General features: G+C 42.9%; 2 protein-coding genes across 3 annotated transcripts; one reads left to right on the forward strand and one right to left on the reverse strand.

Annotated features, from left to right (window-relative positions):
- Window positions 1-618: 618 nt before the first annotated feature.
- gpr137c (G protein-coupled receptor 137c) lies at window positions 619-11144 on the reverse strand. Its single transcript, XM_084574647.1, has 8 exons — window positions 10529-11144; window positions 6289-6338; window positions 5890-5997; window positions 5650-5788; window positions 4030-4179; window positions 3494-3619; window positions 3290-3414; window positions 619-3198 (listed from the first exon to the last, which is right to left on the reverse strand). The coding sequence occupies exons 1-8, from the start codon at window positions 10901-10903 to the stop codon at window positions 2913-2915; spliced, it is 1359 nt and encodes a 452-aa protein (XP_084430773.1). The 5' UTR covers window positions 10904-11144; the 3' UTR covers window positions 619-2912.
- Window positions 11145-11804: 660 nt separating this feature from the next.
- txndc16 (thioredoxin domain containing 16) lies at window positions 11805-22687 on the forward strand. 2 transcript variants are annotated; one of them, XM_084574676.1, is made up of 20 exons: window positions 11805-12309; window positions 12637-12817; window positions 13204-13286; window positions 13440-13513; window positions 13604-13678; window positions 13763-13884; window positions 13969-14059; window positions 14467-14635; window positions 14746-14915; window positions 14993-15053; window positions 15134-15263; window positions 15369-15515; window positions 15721-15780; window positions 16042-16240; window positions 17132-17268; window positions 17715-17799; window positions 18367-18502; window positions 19286-19473; window positions 19557-19747; window positions 22211-22687. In XM_084574676.1, the coding sequence occupies exons 2-20, from the start codon at window positions 12664-12666 to the stop codon at window positions 22420-22422; spliced, it is 2484 nt and encodes an 827-aa protein (XP_084430802.1). In that variant the 5' UTR covers window positions 11805-12309; window positions 12637-12663; the 3' UTR covers window positions 22423-22687. The 2 variants fall into 2 exon arrangements, with proteins under 2 accessions (XP_084430802.1, XP_084430801.1); XM_084574675.1 differs by lacking the exon at window positions 11805-12309 and having other exon boundaries at window positions 12490-12817.
- The last annotated feature ends 2652 nt before the right edge of the window (window positions 22688-25339 follow it).

Below are 25339 nucleotides of genomic sequence, written 5' to 3' on the forward strand. Positions count from 1 at the left end.
TAGGCCTCCTGATCACAACTGGATACTCACCTGGGTTAGGAGGAGTCATTAGTTTTTAGATTAAGGCCTTGTTCTGACCTCACATTAACGTCCAAATGCAAGTGGCCAGCCCTAACTACAAGTGGGAACAGAGCCGGGACACATGTGAGTGAGCTCTGACGACATTTGGATTTGGTCTGGGTCCTATTTGACCACATTAGTTTTGCCTCAAAGTGTGAATGGGGATTGTGTCTGATTACTCTTACTCTTCGAAACCAAATGTGTCCTTCCGGTGTGGTTGGATCGCCGAGTCCCGACTTCTTCACAGATTTTCTCACTGAACAGCTAAAAAGAAGAAAAACTAGGCCGCATTCTGCTTTGAGCTGAACTTGGTTTGATCCTTGTAACCTTGTTAAGTGGTAAACATATGACCGGCTGCGTGCGTTTGCTGGGAAGAGTCTGAACCAGCCAGGCCCACCGTAGCAAATACAATGAGGGCGTTGTGCACTTTGGCCACAGTTTGATTTCTCCAAGGTTGTGATGATTTACGCGCTTACACGCTTTTTTAGCCTCGGTTATGTCCTCTGAGGAGGAGGAGGAGGAGGAGGAGAGCGAGTTATGCCTGTGTAGAGTTTGAAGTGGTATTAAAAACAGTGCAGTAGGCCTTTATTTAAACACGGTAGTGCTTTTCTTGCATACATCATTAGTGATCTGTTGCACAAGGTTACATTCAGTATGGCCACAGATAAAAACAATCCAGAACATGAAAACAATTATCACTGCCTTTTTTTTTTGTTTGTTTGTTTTTTGTAGCAGATACAGCAAATATCACACAAATAATATGAGTTCTTGATGCAGGAACATGCGTTCTGCACTGCAGATGTGAACAGCTGGACCCGACGATGAGATTTGCTAACGTGACGGGATCGCGGCGCACGAGCTGCATGTTAAATACCGGCTTTTCGAGTTCTGGATGCTTTTTGTTTTCTTGTATGAAGCTAACACGGTCATTTACAGTAAGAATTACGAGTTTCATGACATGAAAAGTGGAAAAAAATAAACTGTAAAATCTGTTAAGAGATAAAAACAAAATGTACAAGAGCACGCTAAGCTAATCACACGCGTACCGACTCAAAACTAAGAGGCTGATTAGCTTGGAGACACACAAACAATTAAAAATACGCATCGTTCGAGCATTCGTTGTGCAAAAATATCTTCCTCGAGGAATGAAACGATTAGATATGATATATATATATGTTTAAAAAAAATGCGATGATGGCACATTGATGCTTCCTTTCTCAAAGGACGGATAGCAAAATATAGACAAGGGTCGAGAAACCTACATTCAGGGCTCACAGCCGTTTCCTCGGAAGGTGAACTTCTTCTAAGTGCAAATTGTTGCCTCACAGCTCAGATTAGATTAAAGAGTTTTTGGTCACAAATATCTTTTAAAGACCCTCCCACCCTGGGGCGCGCAGTCAAAAGGGCCGAGCCGCCGATGAATTTCACGATGATGCAGAAATGACCCAGAGAAAGCTATGATATGTTTAAACCCCCCCAAGATTCAACAACTTGACAGTGTGTGTAGCTGCGGTGTGGCGTAATTTCGGCGCTCCAGTTTTCACACGGCTTGCGTAACTGTGGCTGAGTAAGGCCTGGATTGGGCTCCTGTTAAATATTTCCATGCAACATCAGCAGCAGCGGCAGTAGCAGCACGTCCTAACTGAGCTGAACTTTGTGACGCACAAATCACACACGTGTTTCTGGGCTGTAAGCGGTTTACGCCGAGGATGTAACACTTATGTACCAGTTATATGTTAACTGTCAGGAATCGTAAGCTTATTTTACACGTCTAACTATACAAGTGGCATCACCTCACGTGTCCGGGCCTAAAAGGTTGCACTTGAAGACACAGAAAAAGACTACTGACAACTGAATCAGCAAAAAAAAAGCCAACGGTGTGGTCCACATCAACAGCCCGACACTGGAAAACCTGTGTTGTGTCACCGACCCTAAGCTAGCTACGTTTGAGCGGCGCCAAAATGAACAATCACAGTCTAAAACAGTAAAAACTTGCCTCCAACAACATAATACACCGTGATGGATTTAAGTTTCATTAGCTTTGTGTGTTTTAACTTTCGTCGGGCTAGCTGTTAGTGCTGGCTGCAAGCTTTGGCGGCCAGTGGCAAATTAGCATCGGCTAATTCCTGTCATATGCAACCAGAGCTAATGCCTCGAAACCCCAACAAGCTACAGTTGGTTTTTAAAGTAGTAGTAAGAGCGATGAACCCCACAACGCCCTTTGTAAGTGTATACCCTTTCATTTCCATAGTCAATAAAGCCTTTTTCTTTTTTAGAGTTTTTAGATCCTGCTAGCGGCCTCGTTATCCTGCACCTTTCTGGCTAAATCACCATTTTAATTCACATGATTGTATTATTACATATATTCCCAGTTTGACAAATGCTGCAAGCACTATGCAACGTCCTCATGTCGTGAACTGTTGACCATTGCAGCCTCAGGTTTAGCCATGTTAGCTGACATAGCCCCTGTGTGTGCAGGACTGTACCCTCCACTGAATCACAACCAAGTGACCTTTACAAGGAAAGAGGGAAAAGAGATGAATTATTAACCACTCACTGACGGTTCCAGTCTTGGATATGACGACCAAAACATTTAACAGAAATAGCTTTTCAGTTTTTTGGAATATGCTGTGGTCCTTACTTGCCGTTTAAAAGATGCTGCCGTCCTCAAAAAGCAGGTAGTCTTTGCACACCGACTTTCTGGTTATTTGCACCACCAGGGATTATTTAGTGAACCAGTTTCTATGCACAACCTGCAATAATTTGGTCACTCGAAAGTACCTACTTTGATGGTGATGAAAACACAGAATCATTAGTAATGAGTCTTTTTCAGTATGTACAGCAGGTCCTGATTAATTCTGCGGCGTGCAGAAATAGGTCTGCGATCCGCAGTAGTAGTTCTGCGGCGTGGAATAGTAGTTGCCGTGGTGGTGTTGGTGGTAGTTGTTGTTCTGCGGGGTGGAGTAGTAGTTGTGATGCTGGTGGTGGAGACTCTGGATGTTTCCGTAGGCGAAGAGGAGCGGGGCCGTGGAGGGGGGCGGCTGCTGGGCGGTCGCCACTCCCGCCGCCAGATTGCCGTTGCGTTGGATGGAGCCGTACCAGGTAGACGTGCCCAGCTGGGGCGTGGTAGAGAGGAGACTGAGAGGATTAAGAAGAGGTGTCACTTCACAGTTTGAGTGTTAAGTTCAACTGTCAGACTGTATGTATATGTGTGTGTGTCTGCGTCTACCTGGCCCGATCCGCCCTATTGTTGATGCTTCTGCTCAGATCGTCGTCGCTGTCGTACCGTCGGGGGTTGTCAAAGAAGTAAGCCCTGGAGCTGAAACTGTGGCTGTTGATCATGCCTCCCGGAGCCTGGCGGACACAGAGACGTTCAAGCGTTGTCACGGGTTCTACGTTCACAGCAGACCTGTACTGTAAAGTTTAAAGTTACCAGGTTTTGGTTGGGTCTCTGAACTCTGAAGAAAACCACCACTAAGCTGGTGGGCAGCAGCTCCCAGAAGAAGAGGATGATACCGAAAACGATGTAGGCTTCGCCGCTGATCTCCTGTACGTCAGCCTAGGACACAAACACACAATGCATTATGCACTTGTGGACACAAATTACTTTTACATTTCCCCCCTGCTTCCAGTATTTATGCTAAGGGTCATATTGATTTTCAGTTCTAAGGCTGACATCTGGTCTAAAGGCAGATTAAAAGACTAATACATCCATGTCAGTTAGTGTCTATTCTGTGCAACACATGCACACACAATGGCACCCTTTAAACCGGGCAGCCTGTCTTAAGGCTTGAACCCAGATGTAGGTCAGGACACACACACAAACAAATGGTTATTTATAGCCAAACAAAGCCCTTTACCCCACTAAGCATTGCTTTCTCAAATCTCCAACGATGGATTGTCCACACACTGTGGTTCTTGGTCGAAGTAAAAGCTTATTTCTCATCTATAACCGGACCACCGTCGTACCTGGTCAGAGACGTTGTACCAGCCGTAGTTGAAAGGACTGGGTCTGTCCTGCGGAGACAGGGCCACCACCACCAGGTTGTAACAGGCTCTGGATGTGTAGAGCAGAATCACCACCGCTCCTATGGCCGTCGCTTGGCACACTGACGTACCCTGCGGGGGGAAGAGTTATCACGTTTATTACACGCATCAGTCAGCAACTGTAATTTAATGTCAGATATGGGCCACAGATGTGATCCGACAGCACAGGCCAGGCCTACGCGTGACCAATGTGGCATATTACAGGCCTGAAATTGAGTTTTGAGCGACACTGATATAAGCATCAGAGCATGTTTATACTACAGCAAGAATCATGAGTTGCCTCTTATTGTATTTTAAAATAAATGTCTTTCATTGCTTGGTTTTAGGTTGCATTTCAAACGGGTATAGCTTAAAAGAAATAAATATATCTTGCACATATACACACATAACTGAGTCCGCTCGCCTTCAGATGGGACTTGTGATCCTACGGTTACAACATGAGGAGCCATGTGCACAAAATATTTAGCGATCAGGTGTTAACATCAGCTGAGGACGCCGCTGCTAGGCAACCGTCTGCATTCAGAAGCCACTGTGACTTAAAGCTAACAGTTTAGCAAGCTAACGAGCGGCTAACTGAATGTAGGAAAATAATAATAATGTGCAATATCAACGTTTTTAATCAAACATATTAAAAAAAAAAAAAGCTCAGAAGAAAATTCTCTTTGTCTAAATCTAGTTAGCTGAGGACGTCGCTGCTAGGCAACCGTCCGCATTCAGAAGCCACCGCGGCTAACAGCTAACAGCTTAGCAAGCTAACGAGCGGCTAACTGAATGTAGGATAATAATAATATGAAATGTCAACGTTTCCCTCAAACATATTTAAAAAAAAAAAAAAGGCCAAAAGAAAGCTATATATCTATCTAAATCCAGTTAATAATATTAGCTTACTATCAAATTCAACCATTTCCGAAAACGTCAGAAAACGGCTCACCACAAGAGGGCGCTAATCACATGTGGAGTTCTCTTGTGGACATTGCAAACACTATTTGAAAACATTACTGCCAAATATGGTTTGTAATGCTTATTATGCTGAGGTAAGTTCACACTTTATTCTTGTGTAAAAGTTACACACATATATTATGAGGAGACCTGTGTAGCTGTTTTCGTTGTGTTTTGAAAGTTAGCTAGTTAATGCTAATGCTATAGCTGGCATGCTAGGTGCACAACCACTTGATAAGAGTTGTTGCTATGTAGCTACCTAGCTAGACAACTAGCAGTCATTTTCTTGGAATATATATATATTCCAAGAAAATGAGAAGGAAAAAGGCTGAATTATTTCAAGACAGCTTGGGAAATTTTTGTGATGTTGTCCTTATAAACAGCTGTGGTATTAAAAACCTCTAGGTAAAAGGTCATGAGCTGATATTCCCAACAGCCTCATTTGTTTTTATTGTGCCTTTGTTTTCCCTACATTATGTTACCCTTCTTGGGTAACAAAGTTGAGAGTTGAGAGAGTTTACCTGTTAGCCTCGAAGGCTCCTACAAGCCAGCCTTTGCCCCTTATAAATAAAACTTGTAAAGTCAAATTTAAGCCGTCTCTACCTTGGACTCGAGGTAAACATTGGCAGATGACATCTTGGCGATTTTGAAGATGCACACGGCCAGAGATATAGCACACAGGACGAACAGGCTGTCGTTGATCAGGACCCGGGCTAGGACTGCATGTCTGATGCCACCATCACTGCAGACATAAAGATATTTCTGATGTTGTAATACAGATTGGTGCCCATGCAGTTGTGACATTTTGTTCATTCAATTAATATTATTTTTGTATGTGTCTACCTTGGCGATTCAGAGCGCTCCAGAGCTCCTTGCACTAACAACGCACACGTTAAATTAACCACCAGGAAAAATATGCTGAGACACAGGAAGAACAATCGCAGAGGGACCCTGGCCAGAGAAAGAGGGAGGCAAACACACACCAACAGTAAGTGGGATGACAAAAATGTGACCTTATTCATAAGCAACAACTACTTAAAATTCATGGTGTTGCAAGCCATCACTCCCTCTCTGCATGTGTGTGTGAAAGGGAAGGGTTAGAAATAGAGAGGAGGTGAACTGATTCCCATTTAGTGAAATAGAACAACAACATATTGAGTCCATGTCTTAAATGATCAAGACTACATGGAGATATTGACAATTCACAATGCAATTTAAATAAAAAACTCAAACCAGACTTACTTGTATTTGGAGAGCTCTGGTGAATACTTGGCTTTAGCCTTAAACATCACCTAAAGAATAAGGAGTATAAACATATTATTACAGTCATGAATCTAGGTAAACAACATTTTAAATCTCAATCCCACCTGGTGACCATTTTTATTTCATTTTATTTTACTTTACTAATGTAAAAATACCAGCCGTGATGGGGCAGAAGAGAAAAAGGGGTGGATGGGTTTCTTTTAGGGGCAGAGTGTGAATTTAACAGAGCATGGGGAGATTCCTGCATGTCACCAAAGTAAACAGGCAAATACAGGTGGAACATGTATTCAAATAACGCAAGAAGAGGGGCAAGACCGAGAAAGGATCCACATTATTTATGTAATAATGTGGTTTTTCGGTTAAAATGCAGATAGGCATGACTTTTAAATAGTTTTATAATGGCATAAAAAATCACTGTCATCTATATGCTGGTTATAGGGAATAACTGCATTACAGTAAGTGGATTACTTGGCGTTTTCAGAACTCAATAACACAAAGATCCACTCCTACACAGAATTATGCATTGATCTGTTGTCTTGTTAGCATATAAATTGTAGGAAATGTATAATCCAGTTCGTCTTTTCTGTTCCTTTCTTTGTTTAGTATGCACATTAAGGCAGATGTACTGTATATAGTGCATTTTTTAGGCATAATATGTGCACAGTACTGCAGAATTCAGTTCTTAAAAATGTCTCTTAGAGCTAATCCGACCACGTAAATGCAAAAACCACTGCATATCCAGCAGAGTCACAAGGCAGGTCTGTCCTCTGCTCTGCAACTAGGGCTGAAATGGCTAGGTGTGACTGGGCCACAGTCGTGTTGATGTTTTTTTTTATTAATTTCCGTAGGTTTTTGTATTTTTATAACTCACTGACAGCTGCCCGAGAGCCAAATTGCACCTCCAGGACAATAAAAATGTACTCAGACACAATCCGAGGCTTTAAAGAGACAGGAGCTATACTGGGAATATCTCTCTAATTTAATATACTTTAAAGAGCAGCAATAAAACACAGATCATCCTTTAATTTATCTCACAGAGGGGAAATCTTCCGTGGTACAGCATATGTGTCATTATCAGCCGGCCGAGGTGTGTCGGTATAGAAACACCAACTTCATTTACTAACCAACACTAAAATCTGAAAACGTATTGACTGTTGCCCGCCTTGTTGCCAACGCCTTATCAGTAGCAACCTTTAAAAGCGCCATACCGTACATAAGTCCAGTTTAAGTGTACAAAAGCTGGGACAGTGGCCTCAGCTGACAAAGTTCATTGGCTTCCCGGATTTATTTGCTTTTTAAAAAAAATACCAAAATGTACTTTATCCAGCGACACATATACAATGCCGTCTTATATCTGACACTTTAAGTAGAATGATTAGTGAGATAATTCACTTTGGGAAAGATACTACTGATGCAATGGCCACGAAATGCACTCAGCCTTGTCAACAGTTTGAACCCACACATAATCACTCAGCCTTTTTTTTTTGTGAGAATGTAGGCCAAGAGGAGGTAATTTGTAACCTAGAAATGAAGCAACCAGCCAACAGAGCACTGCTGGACTGTATACTTTGTGTACACTGTATGCTTGCATGTGTGTGTGCCCCAGAAACATATAAAACATTCAACTGAATCAACATATTTTTTCTTTTCTTTGAGCAGACGGTGAGATTAGTTACTTAGAGCACTGTTAATTTCCATAATCGGTTCCTGTAGTTAAGCGGTCGATAAAATGTGATATATCGAAGTAAATCACAGGTCAGGGCTCATGTCTGACTCAACAGAAAAAGAGTTATTTCCACACATGCGTGTGTGCGTCACACAGCAGGAGCAGCGGCGGCAGCAGTGACGCTCTAATGAAGGAACTAAATCATATTTTGAGTTTGTGTAATCAGGCTGATAGCCCTGCTGTTTAAAGTTAATGAGACAAGCGGTTTTATAGACGTCGAGCGTATGCCAACTAAGATATTGTTTTCTCTTTAGACACAAACCAATTACACTGCTGGCGAGTAATCTGAATGAGTCACATTTATTTAATGGTGAAAATTATAACTGCACGGACATTTCCAGTTAGCCCTCAATTAATTTCATGTCTAAATAAACAAAATATAACAAAAACAATCCACTAATATAGAAAAGTATGTGTCTCTTGCTTCAGTATGTTCACCAGCTGCTAACTATGTGAGACTGTGGACAGGTGGTTGAAAATAATTAAAGCTGAAAGATGTGAAAATTCTCTGTAGAGTCGCATTTTTAACTCAAAGTACCCAGACTTTTAGTTCCAGGAACTAAAATGTTCCTTCAAGCATTTATATATACCAGCTGAGCACAGACTTTTTTTTTACGGCATAAAATAACAACCTCAGCTCTTAGTTTAAACGCTGATCTCTGTTGTGTTAACACGTTGAGTTCCTCCTGTGGTTCTTGGTCCCTGAGGATAGTTCCCGCCGTGGAAAAGCAGCTAATCCTCTGTAGGTTCATCGCTATGAGTGACCCGATTCACACGCATGCGATTTAAAAATATTGATTGTAGCAGCTTTAATGTTAAAACACGAGGTATTGTTGAGGCTGTAAAGTAGATCTGTTACACTAACGCCCGGTTACGATGAAAGGGAGCTTTCAATCTGAGCTGTTCACACTGAGGGAGAAGATATGATTTATTAGTCAGAACCGGCCAGACTTGAAACCACAAACGGGAACAGTCAGTTGGCCGAGCTGGCCAGTCACATGGCATTTCAGACGTATGGATGGAAATACGTATTTTTAAACCTTTCAGGAGAACCTTAGTCGATATGGAACAGGGGCCACTTTTTGCTGGTTTCACGCAAAGTGACGCATTTAATTTTGTCACAATGGGAATGGGGTTCATATGAGTCACAGAGTCACGCATGGGTTGCAACATCTACTGAGCAGTCCTGTGACACCACTGGTTTCATTACCAAATCTCCACTCAGCCACTTAAGAGCTTCCTCTTTACTCGCCCCGTGTGTAAATGAAACCCACACTGTATGTGTTTTTTTTTCTTTGAAGCCCTGATTGAAGCGTGTGAGCGCTTCTGAGAGAGGAACAAACAGGTCTCTGACATTTGGAGTGGGCAGGTGTCGAACAACTGTGACTGACCGTAGGACCTGGGTCCCTCTATTCAGTTGTTGCAACAAGCAGTGAACGGGGTGTGGGGGGGGGGACTTGCTTGAGTCCGGTCCGGTTAATAAACAGGAAACATCGATGGAGGCTGGGCTCATCCCGGGACACGAACGGAGTGTTTGCAGAGCAACCCGACCACAAAGCAACCCAAAAAACTGCTTCAAGCCGGTCAGCAACCGGACTGTGGAACACGTAGGCCAATGGTGACCACAGCGACCGCATTTCCCTCCTTAAAGCACAGAGTACGGATACATTTTGTATAATATCAGTGCTGTTGCAGAAGCTGTACAAGCAAAAACCTTAAATTTAAAGACACTCCACTATAGGACAACAGGCCCGTCTTAACAGCCACACACTGGAATCACACAATACTGCATTTGTAACAGCTTTGAGGAATTGAATATTGCAAAAGATGCAGAGAGTCTGATGAGAGGATTGACGTCACTCTGAGAATCATCCATTAAGCGTGAAGTTACAGTCAGCAGCTGATTAGCTTAGCTTAGCATGACTGGAAACAAGAGGAAACAACAAATCAGGCTCTGTCTAAATGTAACGTCTTTTACGGTGGTTTAAGGACGATTTACTGGCTGTGTGTCGTTAAACCTTGAATTATTTGCTGGTGGCAAGACTTAAAATGTCTGAATTCTCCTTTGTGCTGCTTTGACACATCTGTGTAGCCTTATTGCAGACGAAGTGAGAGTCTTGGGCTGCATTTTAAGATTATTCCAAGTCAATAAATGCCACATTAGCAGGTTTTAAGTGGAAGTGTGTCTATATAGTGTTTATAATTCATGTATAAGGCCTCAGAAGTAAAGTCTGAGCCTCATGGGATCTGTAGTTCCAGTATCTGACATTTGTTTACTGCAAATCATTGTTACACACATTGACTTGTGTTGGTAATAGTAACTAATAACACTGGATTAAAGGAAAGGAAGTTAAACTGTGCCTCAATGTGTATATATACATATATAAAAAGCAGAAAACTGCCGAGTCAGCTCTTTTGTGAAATCAGGTCACTCACACACAAACGCTGCACACAGTCTTTCTCCCACACACACGGTCACATACAAAGCCATACCTGTGTGAAGTAGAGGTTGAGCAGGCAGAGTGTGAAGAACTGCAGGCAGACGGGGCAGCAGTAGAGCAGCCAGTAGGCCAGAGGCTGCAGCTGGTTGGCCTGCACCACATTTTTGAAGTAGAAAGAGAAGAGGGTCGTCCGCAGCGCTGCCCACAGCAAGCACAGGAACAAAAACACGCTCTGGAAGCTGAAGCGCTTGTGTCCGTAGTGCAGAATGAGCCAGAGCTGCAGGTAGACGAAAACAAACAGGAAAGAGTAGAGGGCGGTGTAGATGGTGGTGAGGCTGAGCTCCAGCGTTGGGGAGATTGCAGCTCCGGGGGACTCCTTCAGTGAGGTAAACAAACGGGAATTGACCTCCTCTCCTGCCGAAAACATCTCCACTGGCGGCTCGCTCTCAACGCATGGGATGCGGTGGAAGGCAAACACTGAAAACTAGGTCAGACCTGCACGGTGGATGACAAAAAGGCGATAGTGCACGAGTGGAAAAATCTGTGATAAAAGCAGTTTATTCTGAAAAGAAGTGGCATCGTGAAACTGCGCTGGGGTTTGGATTCGGTATAAGGCTGAAGAAATAATTTTAAAAAAATGCATCTAGTTTTAAAAAGCACTAGGTTAAAAAAATAACGAGAGGGAAAACAAGACAGAGGTCTTCCTGTGATTCTCTGCAAAGCTGCTCTCTGCAAAAAAAACAAGTTGAGGGGGGAAAACCTCCAGATCAGCTGTGATGCAGATTTAGACCCGCCCCCTTTTTTCCAGCTATTGCGGAAGCTAAGTCTTCATGTGCCGCCATCTTGGCGCAGAACCTGCTTTGTTTTTGTGGAGAAACAGCTGACTCCGGAGCCACAGATTCCAGCCAGTTTCCGAGTTAAATCTCTAAGACCCCAACTAAAAGGACCACGCCCACCTCGTCGCCCAGCCTCCACAACCCTCCCACTCCACTGGTTCACGATGATGTCAGCTGTAGAAGATCCCGCCCCCCTGCGCGCTTCTGATTGGTCGTTTGTTCAAGTCAAACCTGCTTCCCTGATCTGATTGGCTCAAAGAAGCACATGGTCGTCTCTCGCAGAAAGCGTCAAAACAAGTTGCGTCAAGTTAGAGGAAATACTTGTCAAGTTAAAGGAAACACTTGTGAATTTGTGCTCTTTCAAAATAAAAGCATAAACGGTTAGCGTTCGTAAACGTTCGACCTACCGGTTAAAGGAATAATACACATAAAGAAGTCGTGGTTTAATTTATAATATAGTCTTACAGAATAATTTACATACACACTGTATTCTGTGGTATAGTCACGCGCTTTTCAAGAACGGATTTTATTATACAACAACAGGAAGTGCCGTCGCAACTCCGGCAGCTTCACAATGTTTTGCGAAAGATGAAGCATCACTCCTTTAAGGCACATTTTTTACCAATTTTCAATGTGCAAACCTTGCGGAAAATAACCCTGCAGACTCATTTTACTAATTTCTACGTCTCCCCCGGACATAAACAGACATGCACACGCTAAACGTACAGATGTTAGCTAACTGTTAGCCACGGAGAGGCAGCTAACAAGGCTAGCTGATGAACTAGCAACACTTAACATACCAAAGTAAAGCAGAAAGCGCCATTTTTGGAGTTTTCTCTGATTTTTTTTACACTCGTCGGATAAGCATTTGCTTATAACTTGTGCCAAAATGTGTTTTTCTCACTTCACTACGTGCTTAGTTGTGGTTTGTAACGTTTTTGCCACTTGGAAAGACAAAAGTTGAGCCTTGACGTTTGCCCTACTTCAGCTTTCTCAGGTAACAGGCATGCACATTGTCCCCTCTTTCCTCTTTTATAGTGGCTAATGTGTTTCTATTAAATCATTACGTCTAATGCAGGTAAAATCAAATAATAGTAAATGTTTATATCACATTACTTTGATTTGTTTGGGACTCGTGAAAGTTCCTTGAAGAATTCAAAGCTGAGACTATTGCTTTTTAATTGAATATAATGGGATTCCTTACTAATAAACATGTTCAAACATGAAAGGCAGGATGTTCTTCCATCTGCTCTTACTTTCTCTCATAATTCTGTTATTTATGTCTCTTATGCAACTCAACTCTATATCGTTTTTGTCCCTCCAGGGTGCACAGCACAGTCAGATCTCCACGATGTGGGTGTGCGCTGCTGTTCTCCTGCTGTGGGTGAGCTCAGGAGGATGCACTGAAAAGGCCAACACGTCGGGTCTGATCGAATACACGGCCGCCGACTTTTATGAGAAGCTGCACTCTGGGAAGATGATGTTTATCTATTTTGAGCATCAAGGTAGGCCACTCACTCCGTAAGGGCAAGTCAGTCTTTAACGTCAGTTCATTGCTTGTGGAAAACACCTCAAATTTAGTGTTTTTATGGAAGATATTCAAACATAAATATAATTTGTGGGAGACGACATGAAAGCTACAGTAGAAAACAACACAGAAGGGATCTTTTCAGATGATTTGTTGCGGGTATCTGGAGGTGTTTGGTGAGGTTATGTGCAGATGTATGCACCGGTGTTAGTCAGATATTAATGCAAGGTCTGAACTGAGCCTGAGTGGAGAAATAACTTGGCTTGTATGGTTTAAAATATAAAGTTAACTGATCATCATCTTGAACTTACAGGTTACTCGTAGAGTAAAAGCATTTCTCTCTGCCTTCTGCTCTGTTTCAAGTGTCTCCAACCATCTCTCTCTTCCTGGTGGAGTTTGAGAAGTCGGCTGAAGCTCTGCAGGATTACGGAGTACTGGTTGGCAAGGTAACTGTCGTCCCCCCTCTGTGCTATGCGCTCCGTCTGTTTTATAACTTGACATTAAGGCTGTAAATATTTAAAGAGGTTTCCCCGCTGATAAGCAACAAGTAGACGTGTGGCGGATGAATTGCATTCGTTTTTTTTCTCTTTGCTCTTTAGGTCAACTGTAATAAAGAGGTGGTTCGCACATACTGCGTGGATGAAAGGGTGATGCACACAGCTTTTTTGTTCAGGTAGGCTGTAACGTGATCAGTGGTGGTTAGCCACAAAATGAGCAGAGAGATCATAACATTACAGCACGGCCTGTGTCTTTCTGTTGGTAGAGGCGGTAAGGAGTTCTTGAGTTTCGATTTGGACACCGTCTTTGACGTCAACTCCATAGTCTCTGAAGTCCTGTTGTAAGTAAGCAGCACTCCCTCGGTTGTAATGAGCATTTAAGATGTCCCCGACTGTTAGCTGAAGATAGTCTTCCTCGTTTCCAGTGCCATTCTGCGCGATGAGGTCAAGTACGTCCACACAGACGCTGACCTCCTGGCTATGGAGAAGGCAGCCAGAGGGAAGAAGGATATCGTGCTGGGTTACGTCAGCAGTCTGGGGACTCAAGGTGTGTGGAAGAAAGAGAGGGCGGATAGACGGAGGCACCACTTAAAGAATTCACTAAATTAATTGTGTTGTTGTTTTGTTTCAGAGCACAGGTCAATGATGGAGACGGCGTACGTGTACGGATCCAAATATCAGTTCATCCTCATAACAGGAGGACCCGTGCTGAAGCACTTAGGGTAGGATTTCTTTCATTTTCGTTTCTCTTCTTAGGTCTGAGTTCATTAGTTGTGACTGAGACAAGCAGATTTTATTTTTGGAAAACACTGAGTGAGACGAACAGATGGAACCAGGAGGAAGAGAAAAGACTTAATGGAGTTTATTTGAAGAGCTGCTGCTTTGTGAGTTTGACATGCTGAGTAATCACACACTGATCTTAATGCTCACGATGAGCCAAACATATTAAACACACACTGTGGAGACAGCAACAACAAACTAAACATTTTATTGACCGAGCAAAAGTGAAACACATTGCAGAACAGCAACACTGTACCTGGATCCATCGTAAATAATAGTAATAGTAAAATCTTTCGTGAATGTATTCCAGTTTAGTCATTAAAAAATTGTCTCTGCATCTCTCCTTCAGTGTAAACGAGTCGTCCCACTCGTCTCAAGTGTGGTTCCTCCACTGTAGAATTCACAGTGGGTTCATGAACCCCGTGACCTCTGAGCGCTGCCCTTTGACCCGCATGAGGAATCCCCTGTCCACCCTGAACCTCCACTCCTTCCTTCAGCTCATGGAGGCGCCACTCGTGGTAAATAGGACGCACACACACATATATACAGCCACCGGAGAATAATTATTTGCCCTTTATTTGGAAATAAACGTATATGATTTTCATCACATGTGTCTCTCTCCTGCCAGTCTGAAGTGTATGATGACCCCTCCTCGGTCCTGCCCCCACAGTTCCCCTACCAGCAGATCCCACAGGTCTTCCTCTTCTCTCGTCCCGAAACCGAGCACCTGGACCTGGACACGGCCACCGCTCTGGCCTGGAGGCTGCGTGGCCTCGCGCTGCTGCTGCTTGTGCACAGGTGTGTTAGAGCTGCTGGAACTCATTACTTTAAGGCGAGCAGATGCCAATTATCACGGTTTACACGTCTGTTTCCAGGCAAAGTCCTGCTGTGAAAACCCCCGATGAATACAATGCTGCCTACAGGCTTCCTGGGAAGGTAAGATGCTCACATACTTAATAATAAGAAACACGCAGGATTTGATTCTTACTCATTTTTATGTTTGTGTGCATTTCCAGAGTCCTGAGGTGAAGTATCTGATCTTGCACAGCCTCGACGAGGTCTTGGATCTCTTCACAAGTCAAGAGAAAGAGGACGAGGATGATGAGGATGAGGCGTTCCAGGATGAAGAAGAAGATTTAGATTTTGGTGAGTAAATGATCGGACTCATGCATTAACAAGCAAAGAGAACGGGAGGAAACACACTAGAGAATTAAATCTGTGTGTGTTTATGTGTCTCGTGTCTGTCTCCAGGCACGCTGGATGACGAAGTCGCGGCATCTGTCTTTGAAAACCGTGGCAACTTGCTGGACACGGACTCAGTCGCCCAACTAACCTCTGACAACTTCCACGCCACAGTGGCGCAAAGCCGCCTGACAGTGGCGCTCTTCTACCTCAAATGTAAGACACGCTGTAGAGTCCCTGCCGACCTTGATCGGACATATTCTGCTTTCATATTCATTTTTCAGTTCAACACACTTATTCATTACAATACTGTAAAGGAAAATCTATGTCTGTCAGAAGAAGGAAAAGCAAATAATTATGAATTCAAACTTTACAATGAATGTGAATAGAATTAGCTGCTGTTTCCATGCTTCGCCACCAGGGGATGCTGTGTCAATGGCTTTTCTCAGCTCCTTCATTGAAGTTGCAGAGAGACTTGAAGGTAAGTTTTGTTTTATTTACGTTTACACAGGTTTTCACAAAAAGGACAAACATCTAGATAAGAACAGATAAAGGAGAGTGTCAGTTTAACAAAACAAAAGTACAATGTTTGATTTTTAATAAGGCACCACAAGAAAATTAAATGAATTTTGCAGCTGTCTAGCCACAGGCTACAAATTGAGCCTAATTTCTTAGCATTTTCTGGCAAATGGCACCTTTAGAAGTATGCAGGTTGCAGTAATAGACCGATAAATCTCTTCAGATTCTGAGATTGACGACGTTCAGATGAGCGCCGTCGACTGCGGAGAGTGGACCGACCTCTGTGGCGCTCAGACAGGCGGCGCCGTCCCCTTCCGGCCCATCACGGCCTTCCCCAGCGTCTTGCTTCTCCGGCCCCAGGAGTCGGCCCAGCTCTACAAGGGAATGCTGGGTAGTGAGGCTTTACACCGCTTCATCATGATGTGAGAAGACACGAATATGCATTTGAAAGCCTTTTTAAATATTCTTTAAGAGCGCAACAATAGAGTTATCAGCATCTGAAGCAAACACACATTATACATTGTAGAAGTCAAAGGAGCTTTTCCACAGATTTAACACTTCCCGTTCACTTAACATGATGAGTTGTGACGGAGCCTGTGAAAATGCTGTCAGGGTCTTCTCAGAGAGACCACAAAATGAAGTCACAGACATGAAGATGTGAGTTATTCCTCCTTCCGGTCGACCCTGGACTTTCCAAACAAAAGTTCCAAGATGAGGAGGGTATAATTAAAGATGACCGTGTTGCCTCATTGGAAATGTAAGATTCAGTGTCTTCTGAGTCATAGTAGGACTGAAAGTTCAATGTTGCTGTCCAGAGTGCTTATTCAGAGTGAACAAACCATGTGTATAATAAATCCTCTTATATGATAGAGAAGGTCAACGATAAATACACTTTGTCTTGGACATTAACACTAATATTTGGAAAGAAATGCTTCTGAAACAGCAGAACTCGTTGTTCGTCCCATGCTCACAGTGGCTTTATTATACCAGACCAGTTGTAGAGAATAAATCCATCTCAGGGAACACTACGTGAATTTTTTCTTCAGTCTGCAGGAACTGTGGAGTTATTACCTTAACCTGATGCGTGGTCATGTTTTCTATAAGTTAGGAGATATAACACCAGCAAAGCAATTTCCTCCCGTAATCACCCTGAGGCTTAGATCTGCACTTTTATTCCATCAAGACTTAATAGAAAGATTGTCTCCTGAGAGCTTTCCTGTGCTAGCTTTTATTCCTGAGCTCTTAACTTCTGCTGCACAATTTGTATTGTCTAGTTCCATGTTCATATGTGTTTGCGTGCACGTTGTCTGCAGGAGCCGCTTACCTTCTCCCGTGCCTCTGTCCACCTACGAGGAAGCGACGTCTTTCCTCCAGGAAGCGCCTCACGCTGAGCTGGCAGGCTACAGGCCTGACCGAGCAGTGGGACTGTTCAAGACGCACGTGCAAACAGGTGGGAGGCTTTGGTTGAGTTTGATGGACTTTATTTACTTTAAATTATCTGCTTTCGAAGCCAGCGACCTGTAGGATTAGAGGAAGAAGCATTAAGGCGTTTGTACCGGAGGGCCTAGCTTCCACTTCCAGCGCGGACTAATACACGTATGGAACGTTAACGGGAAATCGGGCCGAAGCACATTTCTGTGTTAAAGCGTCACGAGAGGCTGTGTTGGTTTAGGTCCGTCGAAGACAATGATCTGGAAAGTCCAGTTTTCTTACCTAATCCCTGAATGGGGATTAGACTGGGGTGCTTATTAGACCCCACAACACTGCACAGACTCCAAAACACAAGATTTGATCCTGTCATCATGACAGTTAGGAGTATTGGTAACAGTAGAAATGGCTTTTGGTCGGTGTGCAGCGTTATATTCTCATGTTGGCGATGCTTCTCTGTCTTGCCAGGTTTACTGGTGTTTACCGAAGCAGCCAGGTCGCTGAGAGGAGAAGTGCTGACAGGACTGCTGACAGACGGGCTGGCGGAGAAATGGTATCAGTTATGTCTTTGCTTTGCCACGGTTGTCCCAGCGTATAACATTTTGATTGCGTCTCATAAGCTCCTATTTCGGAGTTTGGAGCAATTTATTTGAATTTATGTATAAGTGTTTTGCAGGACTTAGAAAGAAGCACTGTGAGATGGTAACAGTGATGTTGGTTTGTTTTTGAGGAGTAGAAATCTATTTTAGTCGCCGCCCAGGAAGCCAATCCCAACGTTTCTGCCTTCCACACACATTTTTTTGGCACAAAGTTGGCCTGGAGTCGCTCCACTGGGAACTGATTATGCTCTGGCAAAGATCTGCACGGCTAATCAAATAGTTTGGAGGGAGTGGGCTGGCTGAGTCGCAATGACATAGTCCTAGAACACTGAGAATTTGAATTCGTCTGCAGCAAAATGGCTCTGATTGGTTGAAGGACTAACCAGTTATGTGTTATATTTTTGTACTGGTTGAACTACGCCCCATAATGAAATCCAAATTAACTGTTATTCCGGTAAGACTTAAATCTGGCTAGGCTGACCAAGCCAGGTAAGCGTGCTGTTTGCAACTTTTCTGCTCAGGGCTGCAGGTCAGGCTGTGGACCTTCCAGCTGTCTTGGTGTTTCCATCTTGGAGGACTCATCCTCTGGTAGTGCCTGTGTCGTCTTCTGCTGAAGAGCTGCTGGCGCTCATCAACGCTGCACTGCTTCACCCTATGGTAAACCCAACTGCGCTCATTTGTCATGTCTGCATTAAAAGAAATACAAAAAGAAGTGGTTCTTTTTAAGTTAGATGATGGAAGAGTTTTACTCCAATCAACTGATTAAGAGTAATGACTTAAGTGCTGCGGCCAATACTCGAAATCCCAAAGTCTCAAAGCTCAGATTGTGATGTTCACATACCATGTAATGAAATAGCTGTAAATAAATGGTGTGTTTATAATGTCTCACAGTATGTCACAGTTAACAGGCACCATATGTGGCTTTCTCAATGCATTCGAGCTCAGAGGAGTACGTCACGTATTCGGTTACGTTTGCTCAAGTAAACAATGTCGTGAACAAAAATCTTCTAATGCAGATGTTGCTCCAGTTCAGCCGCTCTCCCTGTGAGTGTTTATTATGAGGCATTGATTAATCTGGCACCGGGACGTAAAGTTGTTAAGATTGAAGTAGCCTGGTTAGGGGTTTGATACCTGTTGCCAAAATTGCCCCTTGGTGGCGCTGTTGTCCTCAATTTAATAGCTGCTTCAGTTAATTTCAGTTAATTCCAATCCTAATTCTTAACACAGCGCTCTTTATTCTTGCTGCCTTCGGTAAAATATTTGCTGCTTCCGACGTCCCTTGTGCTGACGTAAAGCTGCAAAATCACCCATGTGTGAATTGCCGTTAACTAGCAGAAACCTTGCTGCTGATTCTGTGAAAACCAAACACTCATCGATCATGAAAATGTTCATAATGTGGGTTCAGTGGATTAACTTGCACTCCTTTGTCCTCATCTCCAGCCTGAGCTGACGGTGGAGAACCTGCCGTCCTTCCTCTCGCTGGGCAAGGCCCTCCTCCTCCTCTTTGTGGGAGAAGAGGAGGACGAGATCGGGCGGAGGCAGAACCAGGCGCTGGTGGAGGAGATGAGAGGAGTGGTGGAGTCGGGAGGGGGGAGGATGGAGCGATACCTGGCTTGCTGGATCCACCTGTACGCACAGTTCATTAATGAATATCACCACTCTTCTTATCATCTGTTTGTTGTTGATTTATTGCTGCTCTGTGTTTTTTCAGCGGTCGCACACCAGCTGGTATGTCCGTCCTTGGCTCATACTTGGGCTCTATGCCCCCACTTCCTGCTCTGGTCCTCACACATTTGCCCTCTGGAGGTGAAATCTATCAGTACCCGCCCAACAACCCCATCGTGGCCTCTTCAGTCGCGCAGTGGCTCCGAAGAGTCGAGGATGGAAGCGAGTCGCCGGCAGGTGAGGAGGAAGCAGCGAGTGCGTTTAAGAAAAGCAAAGGCAGCATTATGTGTTTAGCCATAAAGGAAATAATTTTGAAATATCTGGATCAGCATCTGGCTCCAGACATGTTTTAAACCCCCGTGCACAGCTGGTATTAACATGCATTCTGAGAAAAGACTCCCACACACATTTGCAACTACTCCACACATGTGTTCCAGGCACAATGAAGGACCGCCTGTTGAACTGGCATTGTCTGCACAAGCACATAAACACAAACGCTGCTGGATAGCTGAAAAAAGAACAACTGGACTCATCAAAGCAGCTTCTAAAGTTCTAAAAGACTGGGAGAGAGTTGGAGTTTAAATAGGAACATTTGAAGAAGCGAAATGTCCTCAAGAAACCATCCAGCTGCCTTTGTTTCAGCTTGTTTTTTTCAGATAAACCATCACCTGGATGACTGAAAACCTTCACAGATGACGTGGTTAATCAGCCATGTGATCATGATGATGTACGCAAAGCAGCCGCGTAGGATTTAACTTACACATTTCCTGAATAATGACCCGTGTCCCACCCCACCCCACCCCACAGGACAGCTGCAACATTTCTGTTGTTGCTTCCACAATTTGAGTTATAATCAGAGCTTTGTGTGAGTTAGCTAAAATGACCATTGTCAGGGCGGAGATAAATAAATAATGTGCTTTTGGTGAGGGAGAGAGACTCAACGGGTCATTATGTCCCACAGTTTGTGTTATGTCCCCATGTCGAGAGCGCACACTGGTACTGAGAACAGGCGTAGGGAGAGAGCCATCATTTTTATAGCAGCGGATGCTTGCCCAATATTCTATTGGACAATTATGAGAATCTGTGAAAGCAGTGTGGGTGGGTAGGCTAACAAATCATGAAAACAAAACCTAAAATGATGAGTCAAAGGGAAAACATTTAGGACTTGAACAAGTTTCAGTTTTAATTCATGGGAGAAGTACTGCTGGTTTAACTGACCCGTGGTAAGCCCTTGGATTTGGAGAAGTCTCATTGTTAGTTTTATGAAGTTACTGCAAGGTTAATCAGCATTTCCAGATGCTATTTCCAGATGCTGGGGCGTTCTACTACACATATGAAAAAGATCTTCTCAGGAGATGTGACTTGAGTCACTGTCTGTCGGAGGTAAAGACTATGTGACGTAAAATGGGGAAAAAATAAAATAAAAATTGTGCAATCAACCCACAGATGACAGATCTGCCCACCTCATAGATGAAGAGAAATGTCATTCAGGTGTTCAGCTGAAGGCTATTAATCCTTCAAAAAAGAAAGAACAGATAAATAAATAGCATAGATCCACACCGTGCTGTGTAATTTGAGATATATTATTTAATCTGCGGCTAGCCCGAAAAGCCCCAAGAGGGCTACAGTAGATCTCTCCATGCAATGATTCAGTTAACCTGTCACCACAGACGCGGGGTGAACTCTGATTAAGATCTCAGTCTGTTTCTGAGTCATTTCCCTCCTGTTTCCTTTGATTGCTCTCCGAAGGTAGCAATTTGCTCATCAGTTAATTCGCTAAATGAGTGTTCACAATTTAATAGAAGAAATGTGGTGGATGTGAATAACCTCTTCCTTTTTATACTAATGTTGTTCTTAGTCACTATTAACACCCACACAAAATTACTTATTCTTCAATATAAAGGCTAAAGGAATATTGCACCAATTTTCCATTACTATGCATTGATGTCTGAGGAATGTGAAAGATGCGTTCGAGAGCCATTAGTCCGGCAGCAACTTCAGATGAAGGTGATTGTTGCTAAACTGACGTAGGAGTCTAAACCCCAACTATCTGGAGCCTTTAAGTCTTTGAACCTTGTGGCTCGCATAGGTCAGGTCAGAGATAAGACAACGGTTTTCGCTGTGACTCGTCTCCCGTCGTCCGTTAATGCCACCGCAAGCATTCCGTCCATTCTCCGCGCTGAAACTGGAGACCGGCGACCTTTTCACAGACGCAGAGTGGCTTTAAGTGCACACCTCTCACATCCTGCGAGTGCGTGGCGGTGAGAGTCGCGTGAATCACGAAACAGGTTTGCAGAAGCCAAAAACAGGTTTCCTGTACATTGTCACACAGCACAATTGCACCCACTTACTTTTCGCAATTGTAAGGAACAAAATGGGTTATGTCAGGAGTATAAATTGTTAGAAAGTGTTGATGCTCATTATAACTATGATAAGAATGTTTGAAAGTGAATCACGCAGTTTAACACAGTGTACAGTTTACACCAGCTAACCAGCTAACCATAAATTGGGATTATTTTCTTGGAGCTAGCTTCTGTGGTTTAGCAACACCTCAAAATTAGTTGAGATTATTATTAATTATAATAATAACGTTCTGGGAGTGCTGTTAAAAAAAAACTATTACGCTTGATAGCAGTGTAATTACTGTGTATTAAACTGCCTGGTGTAATAGGAGATCGCTGCGTTGGTCTGTCTCTGCAGGGATGCTGGGTGAGGACAGCTGGCCTCCTGCTGCTGACTTCTACGACTTCCTGGCAGTCATGGACGCGCAGGAATCCACTGAGCAGCAAACTCATAAAGAAGAAGAAGAAGATGACGACGACGACGACGAAGAAGAAGAGGTGAATCTGGAAGAACATTTGGTGTTCGATGATCATCCGGACAATAATCCCAGCGCTCACACTGAACTGTAACAGAACAAGGCGGGATAAAGGCGACACTACTGATTAAACTATTTTTTTCTATCAACCAAATGGACTTGAAACGGTTTTGTGTTTTTATTTTAGGTGATCTGATGAATCCTGCGTAGGTGTTCCCCCCTGAATATATGTGCTGTGACTGATCAGTATTGTGTTGGGGTTTTTTTTAGTGCTGTGGTTTTATGACTGATTTCCACTGAACTCTGTGGTTTCATCTGACTAACTTATACTTCTGGCTTTTTATTTCTAATGCTGGCTACTGACCCATCAGTTCTCTGATTACTTTTTATTATTATTTGCTTTTCCCAGCGGTAGAGCAGACCACAAGAAGTGGTGAACCTGAGGAATGTAGTTTAGTTTTTGGTTTTGCTTTAACCATCAAAGTTGGGTTTTCAGCACCCTTGCCAACATTCCAGCCAAACAGATTTCACGCCGTTGCTCTGCATTTGCCACGCTCATGACGTTCTAAGGAGAAATATTTTAACTGCAACCACAACTGCCCAACCACTGATATAATCTCTATGTGTGGGAATTTCATTGACATTGACATTAGGTGAAGAAACATTATTCTTCCCATCATCTCATCTCCTGTCCCGGAAAGACTGGCTTGAGGAATTGGCCATGTGATTTTTCCCGGCAGCTGAAATTCAGAACAAAGGAAATGAAATAGGTTTGTTGGATTCGTTTCTTTTAATTGGTACAGTGGTTTCAGATGTGGTTTCTGGGGCCTTGAGTTGTTTTGATAAATTAGTGTCTCGTTTTCAAATGAACCCTCCATTCTAAGTCATGCAGTGTTGGGTCATATAACTATATAAAATTGATATTGCCATAATTTTAATATATATACATATATATGTATATATTTTTTTGTTTACATTCTTTTATCCTGTCGTTTCGTCAAATAGGAAACAGCGCCCCTCTTGGTTGTAATGGCGGCGAATGTTAGCGAGCGTGTGTGGCCAAAGACGGTATTGCAGCAGCCCCACCTTAATCCAGGTGTCGTTAATTAAGAGAAGCTACAAACGGTTATTTGTAATATCACTGAAAATCAGAATGGACACGTCTCTCCGGGAAAGAAACTTCGCCTTGAAGTTGGTCTGGCGTTACAACAAGAAACAACTAATTGTTAAGTGTTAAAAAAAAAAAGAGAAAGTTAGCTAAGGTTGGTTCGAGGAGTTGCTAGTAATAGCCAACTTTACCGTTATTAAGCTAAGCTAGCTGCGCCAACGGCTAACGGGCTGTCGCCATGGATACTTCGTTCAAATTGAAGACGTAACCTGGACGTCAAATAAGGTACGTCCAATACACCCTCTTGACACTGTGGTGAAGACATATAACTGTTTACTCGAGTACTAAAGTAAAATGTAATTATAATTTATTGCCGCTTTATAGCTTGACTTCTGATTTATTTATCTGCTCGCTACTTTACAGCAGAAAAAGACTTTTAAAAAACAATCACAACATAATGAATCAGGCAATAAAGTACAGTACTGTTTTAGTCTACACATTAATACGGTAATCGGACTACTTTTTCCATAGGAACTGATGTAAAGTTTTGCATTTATTGGTCTTTCAGTCACCTGCTGACTCTTCATAGCCAGTGTAGATCAAGAGTTTCTTGTGGGGATTTACCTACACTTTTGTTTTTAAGATGTGCATATTGACTAATAATAATTTTAATAACTAACTAGATTATTGCTGGCCATTTTGTATGAGAAGCAACATAGTCTTAGGTGCAGACCTGTACCTGTACCTTTGTAGTAGGCCTACAGTATCTAGTTTTCATGTTGTAACATTATGCATGATATCTGATAAAGTCTTATGTCTAAAAGCGTAATATATGATATATGTATTAAAGTTACTTCCAGCATAAATTTAATTAAAGATCGGTAATACATTAAGTGGCTCATGAGGTCAAAAAAAACCCAATAGTATTTCTTTAACAAAGATTTTAGATCGTAAACATTGTCTACAATTAGAGATTGTCTTATTTGCGGATTATTTCAAGATGTAAATGTTGTAAATTCATTGCAAAAAGGCCAAAATAACTGACAGAACGCAGTCCTCAAATAACAAGCGATTCCTGTGTCAAGGTGGATTTCTCCTTCATGAAGTCAGTGTTCAGATTACTGTGCAGAGCAAGATTAAATCCAGAGGTGCTGCCTCAGTTTCTCTGCCTGTCCAAATGGTATTTGATTTAAAAATGATTTTTCCCAGAGTTTTTGCTTAAAGGATTATCTGATTTCAGCTCATGACAGCAGTGTAATGTATGTAAGTGCCAGACCTGGCTTGAGAAGGTGAAGTAACGGCCATTGCTGCTGTTGGCATCTTTTTCTGGTAAACTGATTGCTGCTAGATTAGCGAAGGAGAAAACCAAATACATGACATAATGGTGTGTTGGGATCTGGGGGAGTATTTTAAGACAGGGCTTAGCTGGATTATTAGGAACGAGAACAAGATCTGTGTAGCTGCACACAGTTTGATTTATGGTGATAAATTACACCTGTTCAGGACAATTTCACAATCTGCTTTGGACCTAGAACATAGTCACAAGTTAACTGTTCAGAGGACTATATGGACCACAAATTTCTTCACTGATCCCATTTGGCTTTTTCCTCAATTTTCCTTGTGGAAGTAGTTCTGTTTTCTGGTCTTTTACAGTACCTCTTTGTGTTCTGATTGTAGCCGCTACAGTCTGTGGTTTTGAGTTTTTGCCGCTGAGGTTAGCACAGTTTTTACAATCTGTCGAGATGACGGAGGAGAATAGGCTTAAATTTGAACTGGAGCATTTTTATTGGAAGCTAAATGTGGGTGGTAGCGGCAGTCCCCGTGTTGGCAGTTCCTGATCTCTCCTGACTCAAAAAAGCTTATTCAAAAAAAGGGCAATGAGGAGGACAGGTGATGCTGAGGC

This window comes from Chelon labrosus (genome assembly GCF_963514085.1).
Source record: "Chelon labrosus genome assembly, chromosome: 24".
Lineage (NCBI taxonomy): Eukaryota > Metazoa > Chordata > Actinopteri > Mugiliformes > Mugilidae > Chelon > Chelon labrosus.